Here is a 26415-nt window from a genome sequence, read left to right as displayed (position 1 = left end):
TCCATCCCAGGCAACTCTGTTTGTCAGCACTGCATCCTCTCACCCCAGCCCTTCCCCTGCTGGGAGGAACCATGGGAAGACTGGATGCATCAGAGAGTGGAGAGCTGCATGTGAGGGGAAACAGCATCAGTACTCCAAAAAAAAAAAAAAAAAAGAGAACAAACAAAAACTATCAAAACACACAGACATACTCGAAGAGTGAGGTGGTTCTCCCACTGCTGCTTTCCTCAGGGATGCCCTTTGCAAAAACTATTAATTCCTTGCATGGAAGATAATTTATCACTGAACTGCTCTTTTAAACTTCATCCTGTTGTGACAGTGACAAAATAATAGGCCCAACACGAATGCTCTGTAGTGCATTTCAGAAGCAACATTTGCCAGGTTTTTCACTGGGCTCATAAACCATCCTGAGACATAAAACTTCATACCTGGTAACAGCCACATATAATTATTCCACTGAAAAGAATGAATATATATTTGATCATATAAAAACATCAAAGAATCACAGAAAGGTTTGGGTTGGAAGGGACTTTAAAACTCATCTCATTCCACCCCCTGCCATGGGCAGGGACACCTCCCACTAGTCCAGGTTACCCCAAGCCCCGTCCAACCTGGCCCTGGACGCTCCCAGGGATCCAGGGGCAGTCACAGCTTCTCTGGGCACCCTGGGCCAGGGCCTCCCCACCCTCACAGGGGACAATTCCTTCCCAATATCTCATCTAAACCTGCCCTCTGGCAGTGGGAAGCCATTCCCCCTTGTCCTGACACTCCAGGCCCTTGTCCCAAGTCCCTCTTCAGTTCTCTTGGAGCTCCTTTAGGCACTGGAAGGGGCTCTCAGGTCTCCTTGAAGACATCCCTTCTCCAGGCTGAACAATCCCAACTCTCCCAGCCTTTCCTCCCAGCAGAGCTGCTCCAGCCCTCGGATCCTCTTGGGGCCTCCTCTGGACTGGCTCCAGCAGCTCCATGTCCTTGCTGTGCTGTTCCCAGGGCTGGAGCAGCTCTGCAGGGGGGTCTCCCCTGAGGGGCAGAGGGGCAGAATCCCCCCCTGCCCTGCTGCCCACGCTGGGGGATCAGCCCAGGGCACGGGGGGTTTCTGGGCCGGGGCAGGTCCAGCCTCTGCCCCACCAGCACCCCCAGGGCCTTCTGCCAGGGCTGCTCCATCTGCTCATCCCCAGCCTGGATTGATCCCAGGGGTTCTCCTGACCCAGGGGCAGCACCAGCACTTGGCCTTGTTAAACCTCCTGAGATTCTCTTCCAGACCATACAGTTGACCACTGCTCCCCAAAACATCTCCAGGAAAAGGACAGAGGGACTCAATGATCTTCAGGATTGTGCTAATGGCATAAATTAAAGGAAAACAGCCAGAAGGTCGAGACTTAATGATTTATTTTAATCAAGCTGCATGTTCCCAAACAGTTGTTTCAATAGGATAAAACGCAGAATATCAGAGTAATGATGAAAAATGGTGAGTGGATAAAGGAGGAAAAAAATATCAGAGCCGCGGAGCACAACATTTGGCTTGATTAACATGACTTTGAAAATCTAAAAGGATACAAGGAGTTTTCACATGAGACTGCGTAACAAAATAAAGCAACAAATGTAATTTATGTTTGAGCCAAGAAGAGCTTTGAAATCCATCATTTATTGAATTATTTTACTGTTATGAGCACTCTGCTGTTCAAAACAAGCAATAAGTTAAGCGTTATTTCTTATTAGCACTTCAAAGTTGGAATCAAGGTAAAATTACTGATGTTTTTGGAACAATCTGCTTAAAAACACAGGGAATGTGAGGGAGAAAAATTTGCCTTGAATTGCTGTACAGTTAAAGGAAGTTAAAGGAAACTGGGGCTTGACCATTTAAAAGGCTTTTCCCCCTCCACTTTTGTTTTTATTTTAAGGTGTGAAGGGTTGTGAAAGTATTAAGGACAGCTCATTATTCATCTGGTCCAGGTCCACGCTCCCTGCAGCCCTTTGAGACACATGTTGAAGAATGAGAGATGCAAAGCCAAACCTGCTCACCCAGGTGTGAAAAGGTACTGGGGTTTTATCAGTGTTTTAAATGGAAAGGGAGTTGAGGTTTCCTTAGAAGGAGGCAATTTTTCAAAAGCAGGCCTGGCTCAGAGAAAGCCTCTCAGAACATGAATGGGAATTTTGTCCTGGGATATAGGGTTCCCAAGGTCCTCAGGCACCTCCAGAAGGAGACAATTTTTTGACACTGACAAGAAAGGAAGGATTGGGAGGGAAGTTTGAGATCCCATCACACAAACATGTCTCCTGGTGTTAACTGGACTTTGAAAAAAACTGAAGTGGCTCCAACCATTCAGATGAAATATTAGGAGGAATGGCTTCCCTGGGAGGGTGGGGAGGCCCTGGCACAAGTTGCCCAGAGAAGCTGTGGCTGCCCCTGGATCCCTGGAAGTGTCCAAGGCCAGGTTGGAGCAACCTGGGCTAGTGGGAGGTGTCCCTGCCCATGGCAGGGGGTGGAACTGGATGGGCTTTAAGGTCCCTTCCAACCCAAACCATTCTGGGATTCACACCCAGCACAGAGTTGAGCAATAGGTAAATTTGGAGAGCCCAGTTGGTTCGGCTCAGCAGAGCCTGGGTAGGTAAGAACAGCTGATCTGGGATGGAGCAGCTCCAGTGCCCAAGAACCAGCAGAGCTGGGGCTTCTTGGAACAAGAGCACCTGCCCAGAGAGCCCACAAGAGCTGAATGGAGAAGGGCAGATGGATTGTGAGAGGCTGGGTAGGAGCCCCATCCCTTGACAAAGAATTCCCATAACAGCCCATTCCTCAGGAGGCAGAAGACGACCCATTCACTGACATCAATGCCAGACCTTTGCCAGAGGCACGAGAGGAGATCAGAGCCCTCAGCACTGAGAGACCTCCAGGGTACCCACTGTGTTCACATGGCACAACAGACCATTCCTGGGAGGTGGCTGGGCCAGGCTCCCCCAAACCCACCAACCCTATAGCCCTGCTCTGAGCTCTGTTTCACACTCCAAAAACAAAGTGATACCAAAACACTTCCAAAGAATGACATCACATTTTTGGCAACTACTACAGGGGCACCAATCCCAGCCATCACCTCACACTCCCCAGAGGAAAACTGATTTTAAATGTATTAAATAGTCCAATTCTTGCACTGCTTTACTGGGGATGTGAAGGAGAAGACAGTCAAAGAATATTACTACTAAAACAACATCTCTTGTTTCAAAATTATGTGGAAGAAATAATTAGTGGAAATATGCAGTTCTTCATTGGCAAAGGTAAACTGACACCCCTGGAACATGGATGGATCGTGTACTGAATCTGAATAATTTATTCTTAATACTCAAACTCTCAGAGATGAGCTCTTCAGAAGAACTCTAGTCACTCTGAGGAGAGTTTCCACTAAAAAAGGAAATCCCAAACACATTTTGAAAAAGCCTTGGCATTACAGAGCACAGTCCTGATTCACAACTACGATGCCTATCCCAAAATGGAATTCAGTTCCAAATTTTTGTCCTTGTAAACAACACACCTAGGAAAGAGCTGTGGGCTTACCTGATCTGCTAATTACTGCTACAGTTATTCAATATTTAGTGACCAGAATCACTTGCAGTTGAATTGGGGCCTGTGGGTTCTCCATGGCAGCTGCAAGAAACATCTCAGCAGATCTACCTGGAACTGTGACACCTGAGCATGTCTAACCTGACAAAAAGAGTGAAAAGCAAAGAGCTTTGATGGCCACACAAAGTCCTAAGAACCCTCAGAGGGAGATGAGACACTTTAATTATTATGAAAATAAGGGCAAAACCCTCCCAGTCCTGAAAGTAATTTAAGGACTATTTTACCTCCTTCGAGAGCACCAATACCAGGGGAGGACATTTTTCTAGACAGATGATGGCACGAAACCAATTAAATATTTCCAACTTAATCAATAACTTTATTTTCTACCCTTCAGAATTAATCAGTTTCTAAAAGTGTGACTTTTCTCCTCTGCTTCCACCCCAAATTATATCCTGCTTTTTGGCACTTTGATCTTTTTTCTTAAAAGGCATAAATTAAAAAAAAATTACTGAAAGCAGAGAATTTTAGAGACTTTTAACAAAAGCTCTGCTTAAGTACTGGCGATGAGCTGATGAATAGAAGTAGAATAAGAAGCTGATCCATTTTACATCTTCTCCAGTCTTTACACATTTGTCCTACATGAAAAAGTGTGAGTGTGAATTTAAATCTGTGGCATAAAAATAGCATTAGACACCAAATTGCTTCATGACTTCCCAATGAAACCCTTAATACCAAAATCCAAAGAATGTATCATTTTGGAACAGAAATGAGCAAACAGGCTTGAATGAAACAAAAATAATTTCCATAAATTTAGACCTCTTTTCCCATCTCATGCATTTATAAACTAAATCAACTTGTCAGGGAAGAAGTGATACTTCCTAGTTTGCATTTTGATTGAAGCATCTTAAGGCAGCAAGTTGAGCCCCAACACACACGAGCCAGGTGCTGACATGAGGAATGGGAAGGAGTTATAAAAATAACAGAAGTTATAAAAACAAATATTCCATATTTCATCTAATTGCAGACATTTATTAGCCGAGGAAAAGAGAATTTTATAACTTAAAGTTCTTACACCTCCTCTCAACTCCGAGCCTTCTCCCCTGACAAGAGCAGCAGCTCTGCTCTTCCAGCCCTTTCCTGAAATACAAATGTTATGCTCTGATAACATTCCTGCTGTTGCATTTAATAATGATTCTTGGGACAGCTGATTAAGGCCAAATAATCCTCAGTTTTAATTGGCTGGATCAGTGAATGCAGAAGACATTTCCATCTCTGGCAATCAAACACGCAAGACACGACAAAAAGGCTCAAAGCACATTATTAACCTGTGTATGAGCCAAGTTTCCTCCACCATGGAGAAATTTGAGGACAGCACTTGGACCAGAGCACTTGGAAAAGTTCCACCAGAAGAATAAACCAAGTCAGCTACAACTGGGTGTCTCTTGATACCCTGACACTTGTACAGGTGTCCCACCTCAATGCCAGGGAAGGCAGCAGCCTCAGTAAGTCCCTTCCTGATGCCCTCGCAGTAACTTTCCTGGACAGACATTTCCCAGTGGATTTCTATGACCCAGTGGAACCCCTTTCTCCAAGTCAAACCAGCATATTCCTAAATGGCACAGGAATGCCCTGAATGATCCAGAACTAGAGCCAGTACTTATCACAGAATCCCAGAATGGTTTGGGTTGGATAGGACCTGAAAGCTCATCTTATTCCACCCCCTGCCATGGGCAGGGACACCTCCCACTAGCCCAGGTTGCTCCAAGCCCCATCCAACCTGGCCTTGGACACTCCCAGGGATCCAAGGGCAGCCACAGCTTCTCTGGGCAACCTGGGCCAGGGCCTCCCCACCCTCACAGGGAACAATTCTTTCCCAAATATCCCATCTATCCCTGCCCTCTGGTAGTGAGAAGCCATTCCCTCTTGTCCTGACACTCCAGGCCCTTGTCCCAAGTCCCTCTTCAGTTCTCTTGTAGTTCCTTCAGGCCCTGAAAGGCCACATTTAGGTCACCCCAAAGCTTCTCCTCTCCAGGCTGAACAATCCCAACTCTCCCAGCCTTTCCTCCCAGCAGAGCTGCTCCAGCCCTCGGATCCTCTTGGGGCCTCCTCTGGACTGGCTCCAGCAGCTCCATGTCCTTGCTGTGCTGTTCCCAGGGCTGGAGCAGCTCTGCAGGGGGGTCTCCCCTGAGGGGCAGAGGGGCAGAATCCCCCCCTGCCCTGCTGCCCACGCTGGGGGATCAGCCCAGGGCACGGGGGGTTTCTGGGCCGGGGCAGGTCCAGCCTCTGCCCCACCAGCACCCCCAGGGCCTTCTCCTCTTAGAGGAGCATCAGTAGGAAACACCCAGGTTCCCAATCAGCCCAGGGATGGGCAGACAGGGCTGACAGCACTTGGACGTGGTAAATTCAGTGTTCAGGCCTTGGCAGCAGCCCCGGGACTGTGCAGCCACGTGGCCACACAAATCAATGCAAATCCACTCCTCTCATTAGAATTTGTCCAAAACATTCTCCAAGGGTAGGAAGTCCTGACAGAAGTTACTTAATCTGACAGCTATTACATCTAATGTATCACCTTTCTTCCTACATAAAAACATAAAGCCAGAATAAACTGCACACCGGGTGCCCTAATTAGCCCAGATGTTATTACGTGCCTGGGCCTGACCCGGCTCACATTTGTTTTGCTGGCTAATCTAATGTGCTCAGAGGTGGCATTAATGACCACACAATGGCATCAGCACACACAGATCCAACCAAACTCTGCTAATACTCAGTGCCACAATCCCCCCAGTGCCACAATCCTCGGCCCAGGACTACCTAAGCTCACCTTAATTCAAAGCTTTATTTATTGGCTGCAGTACCTTAACTTATATACACTCAACACACCACATCTCCACTGCTGGAGAAACCAGATTCCACACTGGTGAAGGTACATCTGGAAAGAATGGTCAAAAGCTGGTCAAAAACATTCAGAAACACTTTAGGGAGCTGTAGGATTGTCTAAAGGGGTGAGAAAAATCTATGAGGCATATAGACAATGGCATAAATAAGATTAGAAATCAACTGAAGCAGTTTCTCTGCAAATATTTCACAGGGATGATAATATATAAAGTAATGATTTGATTTTTGTTCATTATAATAATGCAATTGTTAACTGCTACCAAAAAAATAGTGCACCAAGTGAAAGCAAAATGCAAAGAGTCCTTAAACTGCCCTTATGGGGAAAGTACGAAAAATCAACACAAAATCACAGTTTGGCCTCTTTCCACATCTACACACACATCCCAAACTTGAGAAATGCTGTTCTCGAGTCACTTGAAATGGGAAAACTAATATTCCTTTTCTTTCATAAAGTTGATTTTTGAATGATAGAAGTAATAGGTGAAAATATGTTGATTTGAAATTAAAGGTTGTCAGAGAAAGACAATACAAGAATGTCATGGGATCAGTGAGGCTGGAAAAGACCTCCAAGAGTGCCCCCTGTGCCCGATGCCCCCCTTGTCCCCCAGCCCAGAGCACTGAGTGCCATGGGCAGGCTTTCCTGGGACACCTCCAGGGATGGGGACTCCAAACCTCCCTGGGCAGCCTCTTCCAGATAATTTCAAACCAGCAGTAACAGCACAGAAATAATTTCTGTAGGAAAGATGTATTTGCAGAAATCAAGATGCTGAAGCACCTTCAAGTCAGTAATTCACATTTTTCCTGAAACAGGAAGGGAAACTAGGAAAAGAACATGGAAACACAGCTCTTAAGGAATGCCATTCTTGATACACCTGAGTTCAGCCACAGCAACTTCCCAGATCAGAACATCTTTTACTGAAGAATTTTTGCTCCTTGGGCAAAATGCCTTAAAGCTGGAATGGGCACAGGATCCAAGCAGCACATGGAGAGAGGATCCTTCCTTCTTCCTCAGGCTCATTACTTCAGTTCCAGCCCTGCAGTCACTGAACATTTTATTAAGTAATAGCTGTTCAGAGCCATCACACACAGTCCTTGGGAGATGTATTAGCACACTGAGCCCCCCTCAGGAGAGAGGCTACAGATTCTGTGCCTCTAGAGACATTTTCTTCAGTCCCTGTCAATTGTCCCTGAAAACCAAGTTATAATGTTTGCTACAGCACGGAAATTTGCAGTGACATTGTCAATGTGCCTTGGCAATCAGGTCCATTCTTCCAGCATTACATACAATTAAACTGAAAATAAATTGGTCCAACAGTATCAGGGGAAAAAAAAATCCCCAGCTTTGTTCCCTGCATATTTGTGCCCCATTTGCCATTAATCCCTCCCTGCAGGGGGTTATTGATGGGGATTTGTGGAGCAATCCCACATCCTCTGCCTCCCCGGGAAGCCAGGCTGACAAAAGATTGCTGCCAAGAGAGCAGGGAGATGAAAAGATACAAAAATAATACCCAACCCACCTCCAGCCACGAAAGCTCATTCCCAAAATCCCCTGGGTTAGCACGAATACCAAACATCCCCAGTGACCAGGGAGATTTGTGTGTGGAGAGCAGGTAACGAGGGGAGACTTCCCACTGCTCATCGGAGCACTTGTACCATCGTAGGGGCAGGGGAGAGAAACAAAAAAACACCCAAATAAAATCAAAGCACAACAGCATTTACTAATTTCCCTAGGATAGGTAAGAGCAAAACCAAAATATTCCTAACTGTGGAGGTTTTTTTGTTAGGATTGCACCAGTTCAAATCCTTCCTCACATCAGGGTGATTCACTCGGTCTGCTTGTTTCCTCTCCCCCAACCTCTGCATCCTGTTCCAAATTCTGATTTCATCAGTCATATCTAGCAATTTTCAATTTGGTCAAGAGTCTCCCTTTCCATTAAAAACCCTTCCTACTGATTCAAAGCCCTTGAGCATTTCAGGATGCTCATCTGGGGGGGAAAGAGCACGGACGGTTCCACATGAAGGCCACCAAAAACTTGGGGTGCAGTGGCAATGACAAACTCTGAGCTATGAGTAAGTCTCATTGAGTCTTTAAAACAAGTTAAAACCAGGTCTCAAACTCAGCAATTAAAAAAATCCCAAATCAATGGGTGAAAACAACTTTCTGCCTATAAGAAACACATAGAAAAATTCAGTTTTGCTGTTAATATGATCTCAAGCGCTATCACCCAATTCAGTTAAGGAAAGGGAAAATCAGAAAATAACTCATTTGTACCTTAAGAAATGCCAGGTTCTCCCTTTGAAGGATTCTTCACATGAGCACAACCATAATCTAACATACTATTGCACCTAAATTACTTGATATAAAGAGACATTAATCCCATGGTGGGAAACTGTCACCCCCAACATCTCTGCTCATCTCTCAGGAGGGTCACACAATAACTGTGGGTCTGACTGCGAAAACAAGCAACGGTTATTTTGGAAAAGAACTTCTGTTCCATGAGATTTGCTGGTCTCTGACTTTCTGTGAACTGGAAATGAGTGACCTCAATATGCCACGAAACAACGCCCAGCACAGTGGAACTGAATCTGTATTTCTCAAGAGCAGGATCTGCTGTTTGTTCTGCTGCCAGGACTCCACGAGAAGTGCACTGGATGGTATGAAATGTCACACAGGGGTGCTAATTTGGCTATTGTTTGGAGATTTTCATTCCAAAACCTTATAAGAGACATTCCAAAAACCACCAACCGACCTTTGAAAGCACCAGTGCAGAGTAAGAACTGAAACAAGCTGATTAGATTTCATACTTTAGGTCATCTAGAGACACGTTTGTATGGATTAGAGCAAAATGAGGTGGACTGTCTCTCTGCATCTCTTGGCAATCCCAACATAAAGCTTGTTTGGTCACTGGGAATGTTGTCTAACATATCCCACAAATGTCTCTCACCACAGCTTTGCCGGCACTGTCTGTAATGACATAAACACATCCAGCCCTTTGATCCCGGCATGGATCTCTGTGAGTTTTACTTTCATGGTCTAGAACACAGCCCCCATCCAACTTTCCTAACAAAGCTCCCAACATATCAAAAAACTGGGATTAAAACATTTTCTTATCACAGCAAACTGCTTTAGCTGATTTTCCCCATTACCTTTTATATCCCAGAGAATGGTTTGGGTTGGGAGGAACCTTAAAGCCCATCTCATCCCACCCCCTGCCATGGGCAGGGACACCTTCCACTAGCCCAGGTTGCTCCAAGCCCCGTCCAACCTGGCCTTGGATAATTCCAGGGATGGGAAGTCCACAACATACCTCAACCATTTATACAGATTAATTTTCTACTGAATAGGGAGGATGAAAGGCTATGAGAGACGAGCTCTGGTGGCCAAACCATTTCCGCTGAAGGCAACAGGGGTCATTCTGCCAAAACTAAGGATCACACAAGTGACACACACATCAGGAAGTGGACAGACACATCAGGATACAACAGAGACTTGCTAAGAACCAACACATCCCATTGAAAGAGCACAACCACCTTCCTGCTCCTCTCTTGGACACTCAGGATTGCAAGGAAAACCCCCGCAGGAGGAAGCAATCAGCCTGCTTTCAACAACCACTCCAGTACCAGAGTTGTTCAGAACACAGGTGCTTCAACAACTGGTTTTTTGTTGTTTTTTTTTTTTTTACCATTTTGTTATCCATCTGACCTTGAGCAGCTCCAACAATGAGCAGTTCCCCTGAGGATAACGGCAGAGAGGTTCCACCAGCGTGACATGACTTTGTTCACCATTTCAAGCACCCACATATGATAAATCATCACCACACAGAGCACAAAACTACACTTAGCTTACAAGGTTAAAACCAAATAAAATATGAAAATAAAAAGCAGGAAAGAGTAGTCACAATATGAGGAGTAACAGCTGATTCCAGCAGGGCAAAGCACTTCATCCCCTCGCAGTATTCTGCACATATGCAATGCTGAGACCACAGATCAACAATGTGACAACTGTATGATTGGAGAGGACAATTAAAACAATTGAAAACAGAAGGTCATTCATTTTCTTTTGAAATTTCCACGACTACAAGCAAGCAAGTTCTGCCATTTCCGAGGTGTCCACAAACTCACCTTATTAAAATTAGAGCAAACCAACAAGCAGCAAAACACTCCCATCAAGCTGCAGAGTAAGGTGTCAGCTTTACCCAACCACACCAAAACCAAAGACTGGACAGAACTTTGTCCTCTGGTAACATCACACTGACATAAGAAGTTAGATGATAAGAATTAAGTTGGTGTATATAAATAATTGTGTTATAAATAATTGTGGGGGCACTCACCGTTCCGACTCTCCTCGTCAATGGGAACTATTGTGGCTGGAGGACCTGTTCTGGCCAACTTGCAATCTATAAAGATGAAAAGTAAAGTTATTTCTCATTCCAAAAGTAGGATCTTGGGGGTTGTGTTGCTGGGATTTTTTAAGTCAGTGTATTGGGCATGCTAAAGTATTCACTTAAGTATGATGTAAGTATGAGCTACAACTGGCAGCTAAGTTACACTCACAGAGGATCAAAATCTGAGCTGTTTGCTTATCCCTCGTTCACAGGAACTTTACAGAGCATGGGGGAACGTGATGACAAAGGATTTAACATCTCAGATACGATCCTTATTTAAAACAAACACCTAAACAGCAAAATCTTTATATTTGTTCTGTTGTCTGTTATGTCACTCTTTCCGTGTCATGAACACACTCCCCAAATCCCAGAATTATGGAATGGTTTGGGTTGGAAGGGACCTTAGAGATCATCCAGTTCCAACCCCCTGCCACGGGCAGGGACACCTCCCACTAGCCCAGGTTGCTCCAAGCCCCAAACTGACCTTGGACACTTCCAGGGGCAGCCACAAATTCTCTGGGCAACCTGTGCCAGGGCCTCCCCACGCCCTTAGCAAAGAATTGTTGTCACAGGCCATCAGGACACAGTTGGATGGCTACACTAATGAATCTGTTCGTGTCTTGCTCTAGAGATCCCACCAGGATCTCTATCCCATCCCAACAGTGAAGCACAACTCCGTCGGGACAGAGGTAATACAATGATAATTTAACCCAAAGAAATAACAAAAGAATGATTAGAAGGTATAAATCACAATTAAAGTTACACAACAGAAACAAACATAATTTGAATTTAATTGCAACAAAAGGATCTACTCAGTGAACGGAATTTTAACAACGTTCTAAGGAAAACACAAATCAAAAGCAGACAAGCAATGTTCAGGAAGTCACATTTTGCCATCTTACCCTCATATTGCCAGTCTGGAGTCAAAAGTTTAGAGTCATCAATGGAAGCAGAGCAGAACAACGAAAGAAAATAAGTAAGTGTTTGTTGGTGCACTCAAAAGATAGGTTCAAAGACAAAGCAGTACATGCAGAGCTAGCAAATGCACAGGTGTAGCCTTAAAATACATAAAAGCACATATAGCACATGTGATGACTGTATTTTGGCAACAATTGGGTTTTCTACTTTAAATGGAAGAAGAACAGTGCCCCCTCTAAAGCCCACAGAAATAAAAGTTAATTAAGAAGCACTTTTTATTTTCAAAGAGCCTCAAAGCACCACCGACCCAGCGGGGTAAGAGACAACCATTCTCCTTCCCCTTTCACCACACAGGACTGCCTGGGAGACTGCAGCCTATCTTTAAACAGACATTTTGAGGCTCCTCTGATCCATGGATGGCTGCACCCCATTTGTATGGAATGGCACCTTCTAACCGAGTTCTGACCAAGGGAAGCAATACTCAAGTATCACTGTTCTGGGGCTTTTTTTGAGGTCTAAACACTTCAGACACAAATCCCAATAGAAAACCATCTGTGAATTAAACCCAAGAGCACGCTGAGGTAAATGCTATTTCCCAGCTTGTGGTAAAAATTACACATTCATTGACTTCAAAGGAATCGCTGCAGCTCGTTCCAGACTATAATTACCCCAGCACAGACAAGACCTACAAAGGGAGATCAAAACAGTGAAGCTTTTGTTCAGATCTCCATTTGGGTGAGATCCCTAAAGGACACCTCTGCAGCACCGGGATTTCCTCCAGCAACAGTTTTGTGTTGTTCTCCTGAGCTCGACTGCGAGACCAAACCTCTGAACAGCACAGAGATGGTCTGACAGCACAGCGTTCCTTGAGGCTGCTGACAGGGATGAACAGCCTGAACAACACCCAGTTATAGAGCACACGGTACAGGAGTGTGTCCAGACAGCTCTGGAATAGCCCCAGAGCTATTCCCAGAGCTCCAGCCCATCTCTGGTCACTGCCCAGCCAACAAGTTCTTCCTCCTGTCCAGCTGCAACTTCCTGGGCATCAGTTCCTGCCCGTTCCTCCTGTGCCATTGCTGGGCCCCCCCGAGCAGAGCCTGCTCCATCCTCTGCCCCCTCCCTGCAGCCCCTCCAGACATGGCTGAGGGCCCCTCTCAGGCTCTGCTCTGGAGGCTGAACAGCCCCAGCTCCCTCAGCCTTTGCTGCTCCCAGAGCTGCTCCATCCCTTGGGCATCTCCGCAGCCTGCGCTGGCCCCGCTCCAGGAGCTCCCTGGCCCTGCTGTGCTGAGGAGCCCGAGCTGGGCCCAGCCCTGCAGATGTGCCTGCCCAGGGCTGGGCAGAGGGGCAGGATCCCCTCCCTCCACACAGACACTGAGAAATACAGAGAGCTGGGGCGGGTGCCCATCACTCCCCTTCCTCACCCCAGTGACTCTGCTCGTACAGATTCATCACCCCACTTGGACTGCAATCCCAGAATCACTGGGGTTGGAAAAGACCTCCAAAGATCACCAAGTCCAACCTTTGACCCAAAATCACCATGCCCACTAAACCCTAGGCAGTCTAAACAAAATTACTGATGAATGAACTCTTCCTATATACACCTTTTGTTCTTATATGCTCTAGGTTGATACATAACAATTGATTATCTCTCTTTTTTTTAATTAAATTAACTATTATTTTACTTTAAAGCTTTTTGTTTTGAAGGCATTAACAGAACAAATAAATCATCTGGAAAACCGTATCTTTCATATCATTGTAGTTTCCTATGAGCACATCGGGTGGGAAGATAAGCCATGTTTGCATTATCTACATGAAATAAGGACTAATTTTCCCCCTCTAATTCTTTTCACTGAATGCTATGAAAATTCCAGAACCGTAACAAAAATAACTCCTAACTTTTCTTTCCAGAGATGTGCGTTATAATTTTCTAGAGGTTGAGGATTTGGATCAACAAGCCCTCAACAAACTCTTTGTTAGGTCAAAGAAGCTCAGTTTTGCTATTCCCCCTTCAACAGTGACACCACACACACAAACAAATAAAAATCCAAATAAAAATCCAAAGGAAGGGACAATTTTTAATTCTTAAAATTTCCTATGCCTTACCAAAAGAAGAATCATTATATTTTTAAAAAAACTCAATGAGCTCTTCCCCCTATCATCTATGTTCCATGATATTTTCTCCCTGCTGGGTGTCCCAGTGAAAAGTTCACCCAAATCAGACCAAATTCTAGTTCTGTTTTCAGTAAGAAAATTAGCAACATTACAAGTCAGATCCCATGTTAGCAGCCTTTTCCCAAAGCTGGTTTTCCATCAGACGCATTGGAATGTCCAGAATTATAATCAAAGCAGTTGTACAGTACATTTAAAATGAATGCTCATTCCAATCTGGATCTGGAGAGTCTCAGAGAAAAGGCAGAGTGAAATTCAACAACTTGCAGAGGATTTACTGCAAGTGTGAGCAGGTGAAGCAATAAAATCTACCATGAGATAAATTTCAATGAAAAGAAAAAATCAGAGCAACAGCCAGAACTATTTCTACAGCCAGAGGAGAAAAAAAAATACAAACAACAAACAGAATGGGAAGTAGGAAACTTGCTGTGGGTTACACTCATAGCACCAATAACAGATTCATGAACAAACACGTAGTTTTAGGGCATAGATAAGAGTTTACAGATTATTTCACATAATTTCCACCATGTCAGTACTGGCCAAATCTCAGACTGCTATTTAAGGTGTCTGGTACCCCCTCGATCCCCTTCTCAAAGGGCAAAATTAATAATGCCACAGCCTTAGTGTCACATTCATCACCAAACAGATAAATTTAAAACTGTAGTCCTACAGAAACTCCCAGTTCAAAGGGAGACAATAATTTTAATTAAACCTAAAGACAAGTTACATGGTGTAAATACATGGTGGTACCTTTTTTTTTTTCCTCACAAAATACAATCAGTAAGCAGCAATAGCACCTCAGTAAGACATAAACTCAAGCACCAGGTCTGGCCACACATGGTGGGAATTACTTGAGACAGGAAAAAGGGTCACCTCCCACTAGCCCAGGTTGCTCCAACCCCATCCAACCTGGCCTTGGACACTTCCAGGGATCCAGGGGTAGCCACAGCTTCTCTGGGCAACCTGAGCCAGGGCCCCCCCACCCTCACAGGGAACAATTTCTTCCCACTATCCCATCTAACCCTGCCCTCTGGCAGTGGGAAGCCATTCCCTCTTGTCCTGTCCCTCCATCCCTTGTCCCAAGTCCCTCTCCAGCTCTCCTGGAGCCCCTTTAGGTCCTGGAAGGGGCTCTCAGGTCTCCCCAGAGCCTTCTCTTCTCCAGGTGAACCCCCCCAGCTCTCCCAGCCTGGCTCCAGAGCAGAGGGGCTCCAGCCCTTGGAGCATCTCTGTGGCCTCCTCTGGGCCAACAGGTCTCAAGTTTTCTCAAGTTTTTTCTCACTTTTTTTTTAATTGTTCCTCAACAAAAAATATTTCAGCAGTAAGAATGATTTATTAAACATAAATGAGCACAGATAACTGCGGTCCCAAGTTCACATAATCCCAGAATGTGCCGAGTTGGAAGGGACCCACCCACAAGGATCATCCAGTCCAACCCTCAGCCCTGCACAGCCCCCATCCCCAAGGGTCACCCCCTGTGCCCCAGAGGATCATCCAAACCCTCCTGGAGCTCTGGCAGCCTTGGTGCTGTGCCCACTGCCCTGGGGAGCCTGGGCAGTGCCCAACCACCCTCTGGGGGAAGAACCTTTTCCTGAGATCCAACCTGACCCTGCCCTGACACAGCTCCAGCCATTCCCTGGGTGCTGTCCCTGGTCCCCCAGAGCAGAGCTCAGTCCCTGCCCCTCCTCTGCCCCTGCCCAGGCAGCTGGAACTGCAGTGAGGTCTCCCCTCAGTCTCCTCTGCTCCAGCTGAACAAACCAAGTGCCCTCAGTGTCCTCACACAGCTTCCAATCAAGGTCCTTCCCCATCCTCACTGCCTCCTTGGGACACTCTCTAATGGCTTCAGATCTTCCCTATGTTGTGGTGACCAAAACTGCCACAATATTTTACTTGATAATTGATTTCTGAAGGAGATGTTAACACAAGACTTTAAAACCAGAGAACAGAAAGGTGCCCCACGTCTGGGAGCCTCAGTACAACTCTTCTTGCCATTGTTTTACCTCAAGTTGTCCTTGAAATTCCTGAGCATAATGGAGCAGTCTTTGCAGTCAAATCATGAATTATCAAACACACTTGAAAAAAAGAAAAGGCACTACATAAATGAGCTCCCCTACCTACAGTTTTCATGGTGTGTTTTATGTTTAAGCAGCAATGCTGGTAAATGGAATCCTGAGGTAGCAGTGCCCTCACCCCTGCCCTAAGGACCTTACAGGAAAGGCAAACAGAACTTACTAAATAAAACAACAAGCTCTGAAGGCTTTCCTAAAAGCTTGCAGAAAAGCATTTATGTTTCTCTCATTAACTTCACTGTGCTTTTGCTTCACATTTCTACAACCAAGGCAGAGGCAGGTAAATAAAGGGCCCGTCTCCTTGGGAGCAAAGTGAAAACCTCTTTAGCACACTCTCCATGTAACAGTGTCGAGGCTCAGATCTATTTGGTTTCTGATGGCTAATTTTCATTACTTTAATTTTAATTATTTTTAATGAGGTGGCTCAGAGGAAACCCTCAATCACTGCCCTAGGGAAGACACTCAGCAAGGTCAAACAGCCTGAGCAGAAACAAACACAACAACTTGAATCATCACGTGTTCTGCCAACAGAGCTGCCTGAGCATCTTCCTTTCCTCTTGCCCTCCTGAAGCCCCCTCCCATCCAGCAGCTCCCCTCCTTTGAGGACTTCTCTCTTCACAGCTAAAGCAAACAGAGTCACCTATAAAAATGAAAATATTATTGAAGTAGCTGATAACAAAATTCCATCGTGGGGAATCCCACAGAGCTTCAAAGACACTTGATGGTCTGTAGTGGAAGGTGCCCCTGCCCATGGCAGGGGGTTGGAACTGGATGATCTTGAAGGTGCCTTCCAACCCAGACCATTCTGTGATTCCAAGGTCACAGAACAGGTTGAGATTTAAGGATGCCCCTTCCAACCACCCTTCCCCCCCAACTGTGGAAGTTTGCAGTTTCCAGTGCTGCCCTTTCCCCTCCAAGACTCTCTTCATTCCCACCATCCTTAAGGTCACTTGCATCCTCACACCCCCCTCTCTGCCAGGGCACTGCCACCCTCTGAAGGATCAATTCCTCCTGTTCAAAGGTCCCCACACACTGATCTCCTGCTCCGAATCCCCAGAGGGACTCCCAACTCACAGAAGGGCTTGGGCTGGAAGGGACCTTCAAGATCACCCAGTCCCAACCCCCTGCCATGGGCAGGGACACCTTCCACTATGAACAACAGGCTAAAAGAACCTGAACTCCTCCACCCCTCACTGTATGTGGAGGTTATGAGGCTACAGCAGCTTTTTCAAATCTCTCCTCACCAGCATTTCTGACAAGCCCCACATTCCTACACTCACAATCTCACACCATTCAAATCTGACCACAGAGGCAGTCACAGCCATCAAGAGCTGCCTGTAACCTCCCCCTACTAAATACAATTACCTGGAAAACTCAAAATAACCATTCACACCTCCTATACCCCTAAAATCCAGCTAAATAAACCATTTGAACTAGCTGGGAGCAGTGTCTGAAGATCACATGGCTGCAAGGTCACATCAGCTGCTTTGAAGTTTAATAATAAAACCAGCTTGCCCCACAAAGCCCTACAAATTTAAGTGACTTTAACCAGAAAAAGGTCTCCCCCAACACCTGGGAAGGGATTTGTGTTGCCAGTAATGGAGCACAACTTTGAGAAGAGTTCAATAACCTGGTCCTGACTCCTCAAAGACAGAAAGAGTTTTACACCCTGACACAGAAAATTAGTGAGGTGCCCTGCAGGGGGAACAGGCTCACCTGGAAAACAAACAGTCAACTTGAACCTTCCTGGGAAAACAAACAAACAGTCAACCTGAACCTTCCTGGGGACAGGATTCTGTGGAATAATTGTCATCTCCTCCTGAGCACTCCTGAAATTAAACTGGGAAAAAAAATTTCACTTCAATATGCTAATCACCAACTCTTCTTCCAGCTGCTGCAGAAACACCCCATCCTTACTCTGAGTTATTTCACAATTTATCTTAGATTCAAGTTGGCTTTTCTATAGTCAAACAGGTTTGTTTGGGTTTATTTCAACAGTCCCAGGGAGTGCAACTGGCAGCCCCAAAAACCCGACTCAGTTCCCAGCAGAAGCTCAGCCCAATCTCAAAGACTTTCTATTTAATAAAGTTCTACCCACTAACTGCTGAAGGAAATTATTTTATTTGCTGGCAGAATAAAATTCGTTCTTTGATTTGTAACTGGAACAAGGATCCAGTTACAAACCTTGTCAGCAATTGGGGAAGGCTCTATTATTCCTCAGCATCAGTCCCTTACTTTCCCTGGGCTGCTGCCTGAGGCAGAAAAGAATACAGTGTTAACTCTAAGATTATGTTTTATTTCTGTTAATTTGTCCAAACTCTTCCTGAATCCATGAAAGTGTGCAGCATCCACAACATCTTGGAGCAAGCTTCCCTGGAACCTAATCATGGCTTGTTCACATGGCACCACCTCAGCATGGGGCAGCATTCAACCATTCCCTACCCTCTGTGTCTTCAATAAACCTCTTTATCATCCCTAAATATTGCAGCAAACAATAATGTAGAGAGAGTTCAGGATTGTGATCCCCTTCAGGGACTGTGTGCTGCCAATAACACAAATGGTAATACGGAAAATTCTTCAAGCAGCCACTAAAGACACTTCATTTGATATACACATGATTTTAGAGGAAACCTTGAATAATTCAGCATCAAATACTGGAAAGACAACCTCTGTAGGAACAAGGCAATGACAAGTTGTTTGGTACCACAAAAAGTGTGACCCAGCAAGTCCAAATTATTTTCCAAAGAGCAGGAGCAGAGTCCGAGAAAAGCCTAAGTGAGAAAAGGGGAGTTTTCCAGAACCTAAAGTAGAGCTAAAAGTCTTGTAGTGGTTATGTTTTTTTCTTCCCCTAAGCATTTTAGTTTTGCTCTTGTGAGAATAAAACACTCAGCACTCAGCAACAGTCTTGATTTCAAGCTTACTCTTTTCTTCAACCATGGTCCTTCACCCACGGTGAGAGAGAAAAAAAGAAAAACAGCTCGTGGAAGAGGGTTTAGAAAGTCAAAGGTGGAGACAGGCTGAGAAAGTTGAGGCCATTCAGCCTGGAGAGGAGAAGGTTGTGTGGAGACCCCACAGCACCTTCCAGTGTCTGAAGGGGCTACAGGGAAATAGGAGAGGGACTGTTCATTGGAACTGGGGTGACAGGACAAGGGGAAATGGCTTCAAACTGAAAGAGGAGAAATTTAAATGAGATATTGGGAAGGAATTCTTGGCTGTGAGGGTGGGGAGGCCCTGGCACAGGTTGCCCAGAGAAGCTGTGACTGCCCCTGGATCCCTGGAAGTGTCCAAGGCCAGGTTGGACGGGGCTTGGAGCAACCTGGGCTAGTGGGAGGTGTCCCTGCCCATGGCAGAGGGTGGAATGAGATGGTCTGTAAGGTCCCTGCCAACCTAAATCATTCCATGATTCTAAAGTATTTAAAGCCTTTTCCCCCCATTTCTTCTACATGGTTAAGCCCAAAAACCACTCCTATAAAAGTCTTGGAGATGCACAGTCAGAATAGTAAGTCCAGCCCTCAAGCCTGAGTCCCTGACAATACCAGGGCCATTTTAAATAAGAAATTACTAAGTCATTCATTAAGGAAATAGACCCTTGATTTCTGCCTGATCACTGGCTGGAAATTAAAGAGAGTTGGTGTGTGTGCCACACACAAGACATGTGATGGCCCAAAGCCAGACACCTGCACTCACTCACTTCCTAAAACCTCGCCAGGACAGAAAGTGCCACGAGGGCGGCTCTGACCCTTTGGTGATGGGACCAGCCCCTGAGAAAGCCTGGTTAAAGAGAACTACATTGTTCACAAAAACAGTACACCATGAACACAGTGAAACCTCCAGCCTGTGGATTTTTACAGGCTGGATCTCCCAGCAAAGCTCTCGGAGCCGGTGGCGCGCGGGGAAAGCGAGAGCGCCTTCTCCGCTGGACTGAAATTGGAGAGGCAAGAACTGCAATTCCAGCAGGTTGTGGCAGTGGCTGGGTTAAAACACCTCACATTTATATCCGCCTGAACATGTATTTCTTTTTCCAGATGTACTTTATTCTCAGAATTCCCCCAGCTGCTCACAAAGGAAACGCTCCTTTGAAAGCCCTCGGACTCACCTCCACTTCCATTCAGCAGGAAACACTCACGGAGGGGGGGGGGGAAAATCCCATGAAAGGATCTCTGAACATCTCGATTTACAGACTGAGGTTCCTCATAAAGAGCTACATAGGACCATACATTTAAATTGAGTAACTAAGCAACCCAGTGTAAGGGGAAAATGCCCAGCCTTGTTTCCTGTGTGCCTGAATTCAGCCCTCCAGCTGTGCAGTTTGGGATAAGCTTGGCATAACCTTTACATTGCACCACGATTGCTCTGTATTGAAAATCGCATAAGAAGGGCTTTCAGGGGCTATTTTCAGCTCTTCCTGATAGAAATCTCTAATTGTAGGACCTGGGAAGGAACAGCAGGGAACTGGAGTTTGATTCAAACACATCTGTGATGCTCCTTAAACCTACAGAGTTTCTGTGCTTTGACGGGAGTTAAGCACTACTTTAAAATTTATAGCTCAGAAACCCCAAGTGAAAGATGATCTGAGTGAAAGACGATCTGACTGTGGCTGAACTTGGGGTTGGTTTTGTCCTTAACTGGACAAAAAGTGAGGCTGATGGATAATAAATACAAAAGGGACATAAACCAAATAAAGACCATTATTGTAACCTCCCATTCCAGTTCAGAATATGCACCTGGAAAGGGCAATTTGTTTTGTAGCTTTATTTTGCCATTCCTCCACTCCCCCTTTTCTTTTTTTTTTTCCCACAGATATAATATCTATAAAGGGTTTGCTACGTGAAAATTACCCTGCAAGTGCTCTGGATTGCTATTTTATTTTTACAGCTTTAGAAAAATGCAGACCCATCCTTCTTTTGGGCAATGTGCTCTTAGATTGAAATAACTTCCCATTTTACAAGCAGTTTCGGAGTTGACAAGTCTTTAAAATCATACTTGTGTCTGAAAACACTGTAAAGCACATAAAAATATGATACTATGCCAAGCAGCAACTAAAATTGCTATTACCAAAAGTAATTTTTAAGACCACTAAAAAGCACTGAATGAGTCAAGAAAAGCTGCAATATCTTCAGAAGTGCTTAAACTTCCAAAGTTGATTAAACCTGCATTTAACCATTCCTATGCACCCAGCATTCAAATTTTGTGTTATTTTCAATATTTTTTGAAATTGCATTTTCCCTGTTGTGCCTGTGGTGCATTTAAGACAGATCTTTCATACAGGAACATGAAAAATATTTAATATTGGGAATTAAACTGAATCCTGGTATTACAAAAGTATGTAAAGTAATTTTTGACTGCTGTACAAAAGCAGACATTCAACCATAAGTACAAGGTTCATACTCATAACCTTTCATACTGTTGAAATTTCTTTAAAACCAAATAAGTTAGCATTTATTAACTGAAACATGAGAGAGGGTCAGCTAAACTTATAGCTGAGCCAATAATATTTAGCTTTGGTCTGTTCCTAAAGGGTAAATTTGTGAGTTTTAGGCTTTACATTCAACGTTGAGGTTGAAAAATCATATTTAACAATCAGGTTTCTCATCTTCCCCTGAAGATTTCCTCCTATTTCAGTCCAGATTTTTTTTTGTTTGTTTACAACAGAGACAGAAAAACATCAGTTTGTGTTCCACAGAACTGACTGAGATTAGCTCAGGCAAGAGAAAGAAGCAACAAAAGGAAGGTTTAAGATTAAACTGAGGAAAAAAACTTCATGGAATTTTGCCATACACACAGGAATATTTTCATTTTTGAAAGCAGGTGTAAAATTTAAAAATATTCCATAACCATGTGAATACCATCGAACTGTATTTTTTGAGATTATAGTTTCCTTTCAAAAGCAGCACTTTCTAAATTAGACTAGAAAAGGGTTATATAGACCTGCAACCTGAAACTCCCTTTGGATCTTTAAGACCCCAGCCCCTCTCCCCTCATCCTCAACACTCATGTTATGAAGCAAAACCCAAAGCCAAGTTGTCAGAGTCCTTCTGTGGCAGAACAACCAGCAACTGTTTTGCTGAAGTCACCTCTCCCAAGCTGTAACTCTTCTAACAGTTCCAGAACCTTCCACGGGGCACCAGCTGTGCCAAACCTGCAGCAGGTCACCCGTGGCCACCCCAGTGGAAAACAGGCTGTGCTAATTAACCTGCCACTCCCAGGACTGGTGATGCTCCAGGTAATTAACCAGCAATTTGGGGAACATTTACATATTGTGCCTATAAATACCTTCCTCCTGACACCTCTAATGAAGGGAATGTTGATCAAAATCTTCCTGGAATTTAATCAAGACACGAGGCAGCAGCAGCAGAAGGTGAGGGAGTGCCTTTGCCGTCCTTCATGCAAAGCAAGGGGAGGCAAGGCAACCCCTGGCCTTGAAGACACTCAACTCTTTCAGCTCTTCACTCAAATGCTGATAAAATTGGCCAAACTGACTTTCCACAACTGCATCTGAACTACAACAGCTGAGCACAAACCTTCCCCCTCTTTCCCCCGTTCTGGAGGATGTGCTGCCATGTCCTGCAGTTGTAGGACTGCCCTGAATGACCCAGCACAAACCAGAGTCTCCTGCATCCCATCCCTGCAGGAACAACCCTCTGCACGACTGGGGACTCATCTGAGTGTTTTCTCATTTCAAATATGGACCTTGATAAGGTGTCTGAACTAAATCATGATTTAATTATTGTCTTGAAGTAACTTGAAGACACTGTGCTGCAGAGTTTTGAAAGGGGAAGGGTTTAGATATTTCAAGTAGAAGAAATTGTATCCAACATTAGCAACCAAAAAAAGCCCCAAAAGGCCCAAAATCTGTTTTTAAAGCTCATTTCCAAGCACATGTGCAGCAGCAGAACCCAGGAAATCACAGGGAATGAGCTTACTACTTGAAACCAAGTTCCTGGGGCTTTGTCAAATGACCTTATTTTGCACAGAGGATGTTGACACATATTCAGGGATGCAGAAGTTTAATTAGCCAAGGACCTAGGAAATGCTGCCTCCACAGCCTGGGTGCAAAGGTATGGAGCTGTGAGTGGAAAGCAGGTTCCAAAGTCACAGACAGAAGGTCCTTTCCCCCCCCGAAAATGTGAAGGCATCTGTGAGAGTGTGCAACTCTTGGATGCCACCTGAGTCATATCCATTTGCATGTTCCTCATCCATGAAAAACACAAAGTAATAAGACTTCACAGAAAGTGTCATCCTTTGAAGTATCTCATTAATAAATTATGGTCCAAGGGGTTCAATAATTGAAGCCTAAACTGCTTTCTGACCATCAGAGATTGAGCCTGTGTCTAAAGAGCCTTAATTAGAAAAGCAATGAGGATTCAATATTGAACAGCTACAGAGAGTTATTTGCTGTTCCTCTGGTGAGCTGCACCCTTTTGATACCTATTTTGTCAAGCAAAAAAATGATGCTATCTTAATTTTATAATCAAAATGTTGCCCCATCTACAGTGATAATCATACCAGTGGTTATACTGGATATACTTCAGTTTCCTGTCCCAAAGCTTATAATTTATGTTTTCAGGTAAATGCACAAAATGTCTCATAATATATCAAAAAAACCCTAAATAAACAAAAAAAGGGGGGATACAAAGTCAATACTTTCTTCAAGACGTATTTTAGAAAAAATCTTTTGGTGAAAAGCATAAAGGTGGAACTTTAGGCTGTTTTTTTGAAGCCTCTATTTAAAAAAGCAAACCACAATCCGAGACACAAGAGCAGATTTATGGAGCCATCTGTTACTCCTGTCAGAACCTCCTCCTTCTCGTGCTTGGAAAACTTGGCCACTATTGATTCAGAAATGGTCTGGAGAGTGCAAAGTAGTGCCAGCCTTTGTTTGCCTTTGAAGTGATTTAAGCCTTGTTTTAATACATGTAACTGTTTTCAGTATCTCCTCTGTAAAATAGCTCTGTGAGGGAGGAATTTTGGGATGAGTGCAAGGACTGTTGGACTCAGCAACCCTCAGCAGAGGGTGGTCACTGGAATCCATCTGGAGAGGAGTCCCAAAAATGTGGTGTTACAACTGAGCAGAGTGGCTGATCACAGAACCCCAGAATGGTTTGGGTTGGAGGGGCCCTTATGGATCATCTCATTCCACCTCCTGCCATGGGCAGGGACATCTTCCACTAGCCCAGGTTGCTCCAAGCCCTGTCCAACCTGCCCTTGGACACTTCCAGGGATCCAGGGGCAGCCACAGCTTCTCTGGGCAACCTGTGCCAGGGTCTCATCACCCTCACAGCCAAGAATTCCTTCCCAATATCCCATCTATTCCTGCCCTCTGGCAATGGGAAGCCATTGCCCCTTGTCCTGTCAGGACACTGATGCTACTGTGTGGACTCTCCAACCTCTAAACACTAAAAGACTCCTTCCAGAAACTTTAAACAGGATGATTTGGGGGGGGTTAATTTTTTCTTTAATAACACAGCGAAAATGAAGTCTAAGCAAGGCTCATCTGCTGTCTGAAACCTTTATCATCAAACAAGAGAGCAATTACAAGGAGAGAGTCACTAGATTCCTGCTACATTGAAAAAGACATTTCATATCTCTTGCAATATTGACTCCAAACCCTGAAAATATTTACTTCTCCGTTTTTACCTACTTAGAAAACAGTTTCAGAAATAAACACCCTACAGGACATATACTGATTATCATCAGAATCCCTCTGTCTGTCACTTGTCTCAGGAGAGCTGAAGGCACGGAAAAAAAAAAAATCACTTTCTCTAAAAGGCAGTAGTGGTACCTTTGTGCTTCCTTAGATACAAATGGGATGTCCAGGGAGGTTTGGAGTCCCCATCTCTGGAGGTGTCCCAGGAAGGCCTGGATGTGGCACTCAGTGCTCTGGGCTGGGGGACAAGGTGGGCATTGGCACAGGGGGGACTCCATGGGCTGGGAGGGCTTTTCCAACCTAATTGGTTCTTTGAAATAGCCAAGAAAAACCATAAAAACAGTTAACAAACCTACTGCTCCTGTTGCTAATAAGAAGCTGAACTTGCAATTTATGTTAAATTACATACGCACGTTAATTTTACATAAATTAACATGAAATGCAATTCAGCTTCTTATTGCAAAGGCATCAAGGGGACCTTCTCACTCCCTACAACTCCCCTCCAAATACCAACAGACACACAAACACTTTCAAAGCAGCACTGGACTAGAAAGGACAAGGATCAGCAGGTGCTACTGTGAGGTCAGTTCAACCCAAGTGCACATTCAGGGAAGTTTTACATCGCTAAGGATGGGCAGCAAAGAGAATATGGTTTTTCCTGATTATAAATTATAAGAAGTATAGTAATATTTTGGACCCACAGGCTACACAGAGGCCAGCAGCAGCAGGACAGAAGTGGTGCCTCAAGCCAGACTCAGTTTTACTCCTAGAGCTGGAAATACAAGGATACAGAGAAGCTTTCAAATGCTGCCTGTAGGGTTTTCCCCTCAGGGATAACACTGGAAATAATCCTGCAGATGAGACAGCAACTGCATGGGTATTTCTATAGATTATAAAGCTTTCTTAGCCTTCAGTAACACCCAAACTCTTCCCCTCCTAATCCCATTCAGCCCTATTTTTGATTTTATCTATCACACAAGAAAACTAAACTACTCAGCCTCTCCTCCATATCCAGGCTGACTGTAATGGAGAGGTTGATTAATTTTGTATTAGCCAGATCCACAATGAAAATAAATCCCAAGCCATTGATTACACTGGAAGAACAAGCAGATAAGGTATTTTTCTTTTCATACCTCTAGTACTTAATTATAGAAAGGTTCTACCCACAAGGATGGTAAGAAAACAGCAGAGCACAGATACAGGATTTTTTCTTTTTATGTGCAAGTCTTTGTTCTTTAAGTATAAAATGAGTTGGGGGGGAGGTTCTGGTTCATTATGGGTTTATTTTGGGATAATGAAGAAACCAGGAGTTTATCCAAAGCCACTGGCACAGTTTACTTTTCCCTGACAGTATGCTCATAACTGTTTTAATTATCAGACAACAACGGGGTCACTGACTATTTGGAGCTGTGTAAAGGCCACATAAATTCTGGTTTGGGTCTGCAGTTTGGGTGCTGAGCAGTTCAAAGACATTTAAAACCCAGTGGTCTCCATCCTGTTTTTCTGAGCCCTCAGTGTTACTGGCCAAGCAGACACTCTCCTCCCCTGTTAATCACCATCTCTCCTTAGTAGAATAAAGACTCTAAGTCTTGGAAACCAAACTGCTCAGCCCCTGGAGCTGTAAACCCACTCCCTGTGCCACTGGATCCCTCAGTTTTATTAACTAAACAGATAAAATTGTAAATATGAGGAGCAATTGACTTGAGCAGCGTCCCAGGGGCCAGCGGTTGTGTCTCCCTGATTAGCTTCATTCAATTATGCCTTCTTAATTGCTCATGTGCTCAA

At 44.6% G+C, this 26415-nt stretch overlaps 1 protein-coding gene across 19 annotated transcripts in view; it reads right to left on the bottom strand.

The window, feature by feature from the left end:
• PCDH15 (protocadherin related 15) overlaps positions 1 to 26415 on the bottom strand; it is a 696943-nt gene that overhangs the window by 258675 nt on the left and 411853 nt on the right. For 15 of the 19 annotated variants that reach the window (XR_004358261.1, XM_032694780.1, XM_032694781.1 and 12 more), the window contains 2 exons: positions 11733 to 11747; positions 10777 to 10842 (listed from right to left, as the gene is read on the bottom strand). Coding sequence is in view for 18 of the 19 variants with exons in the window: in XM_032694780.1 (XP_032550671.1) it covers positions 10777 to 10842; positions 11733 to 11747 (81 nt within the window). In the remaining variant the exon portion in view is untranslated. The remainder of the gene's footprint in view (positions 1 to 10776; positions 10843 to 11732; positions 11748 to 26415) is intronic. The other 4 variants (XM_032694782.1, XM_032694775.1, XM_032694776.1 and 1 more) reach the window with 1 other exon arrangement.

This window comes from Chiroxiphia lanceolata, chromosome 8, assembly GCF_009829145.1.
Source record: "Chiroxiphia lanceolata isolate bChiLan1 chromosome 8, bChiLan1.pri, whole genome shotgun sequence".
NCBI lineage: Eukaryota > Metazoa > Chordata > Aves > Passeriformes > Pipridae > Chiroxiphia > Chiroxiphia lanceolata.
Note: the sequence above shows the minus strand (reverse complement) of the source record. Positions and strands in the feature narration are given on the sequence as shown.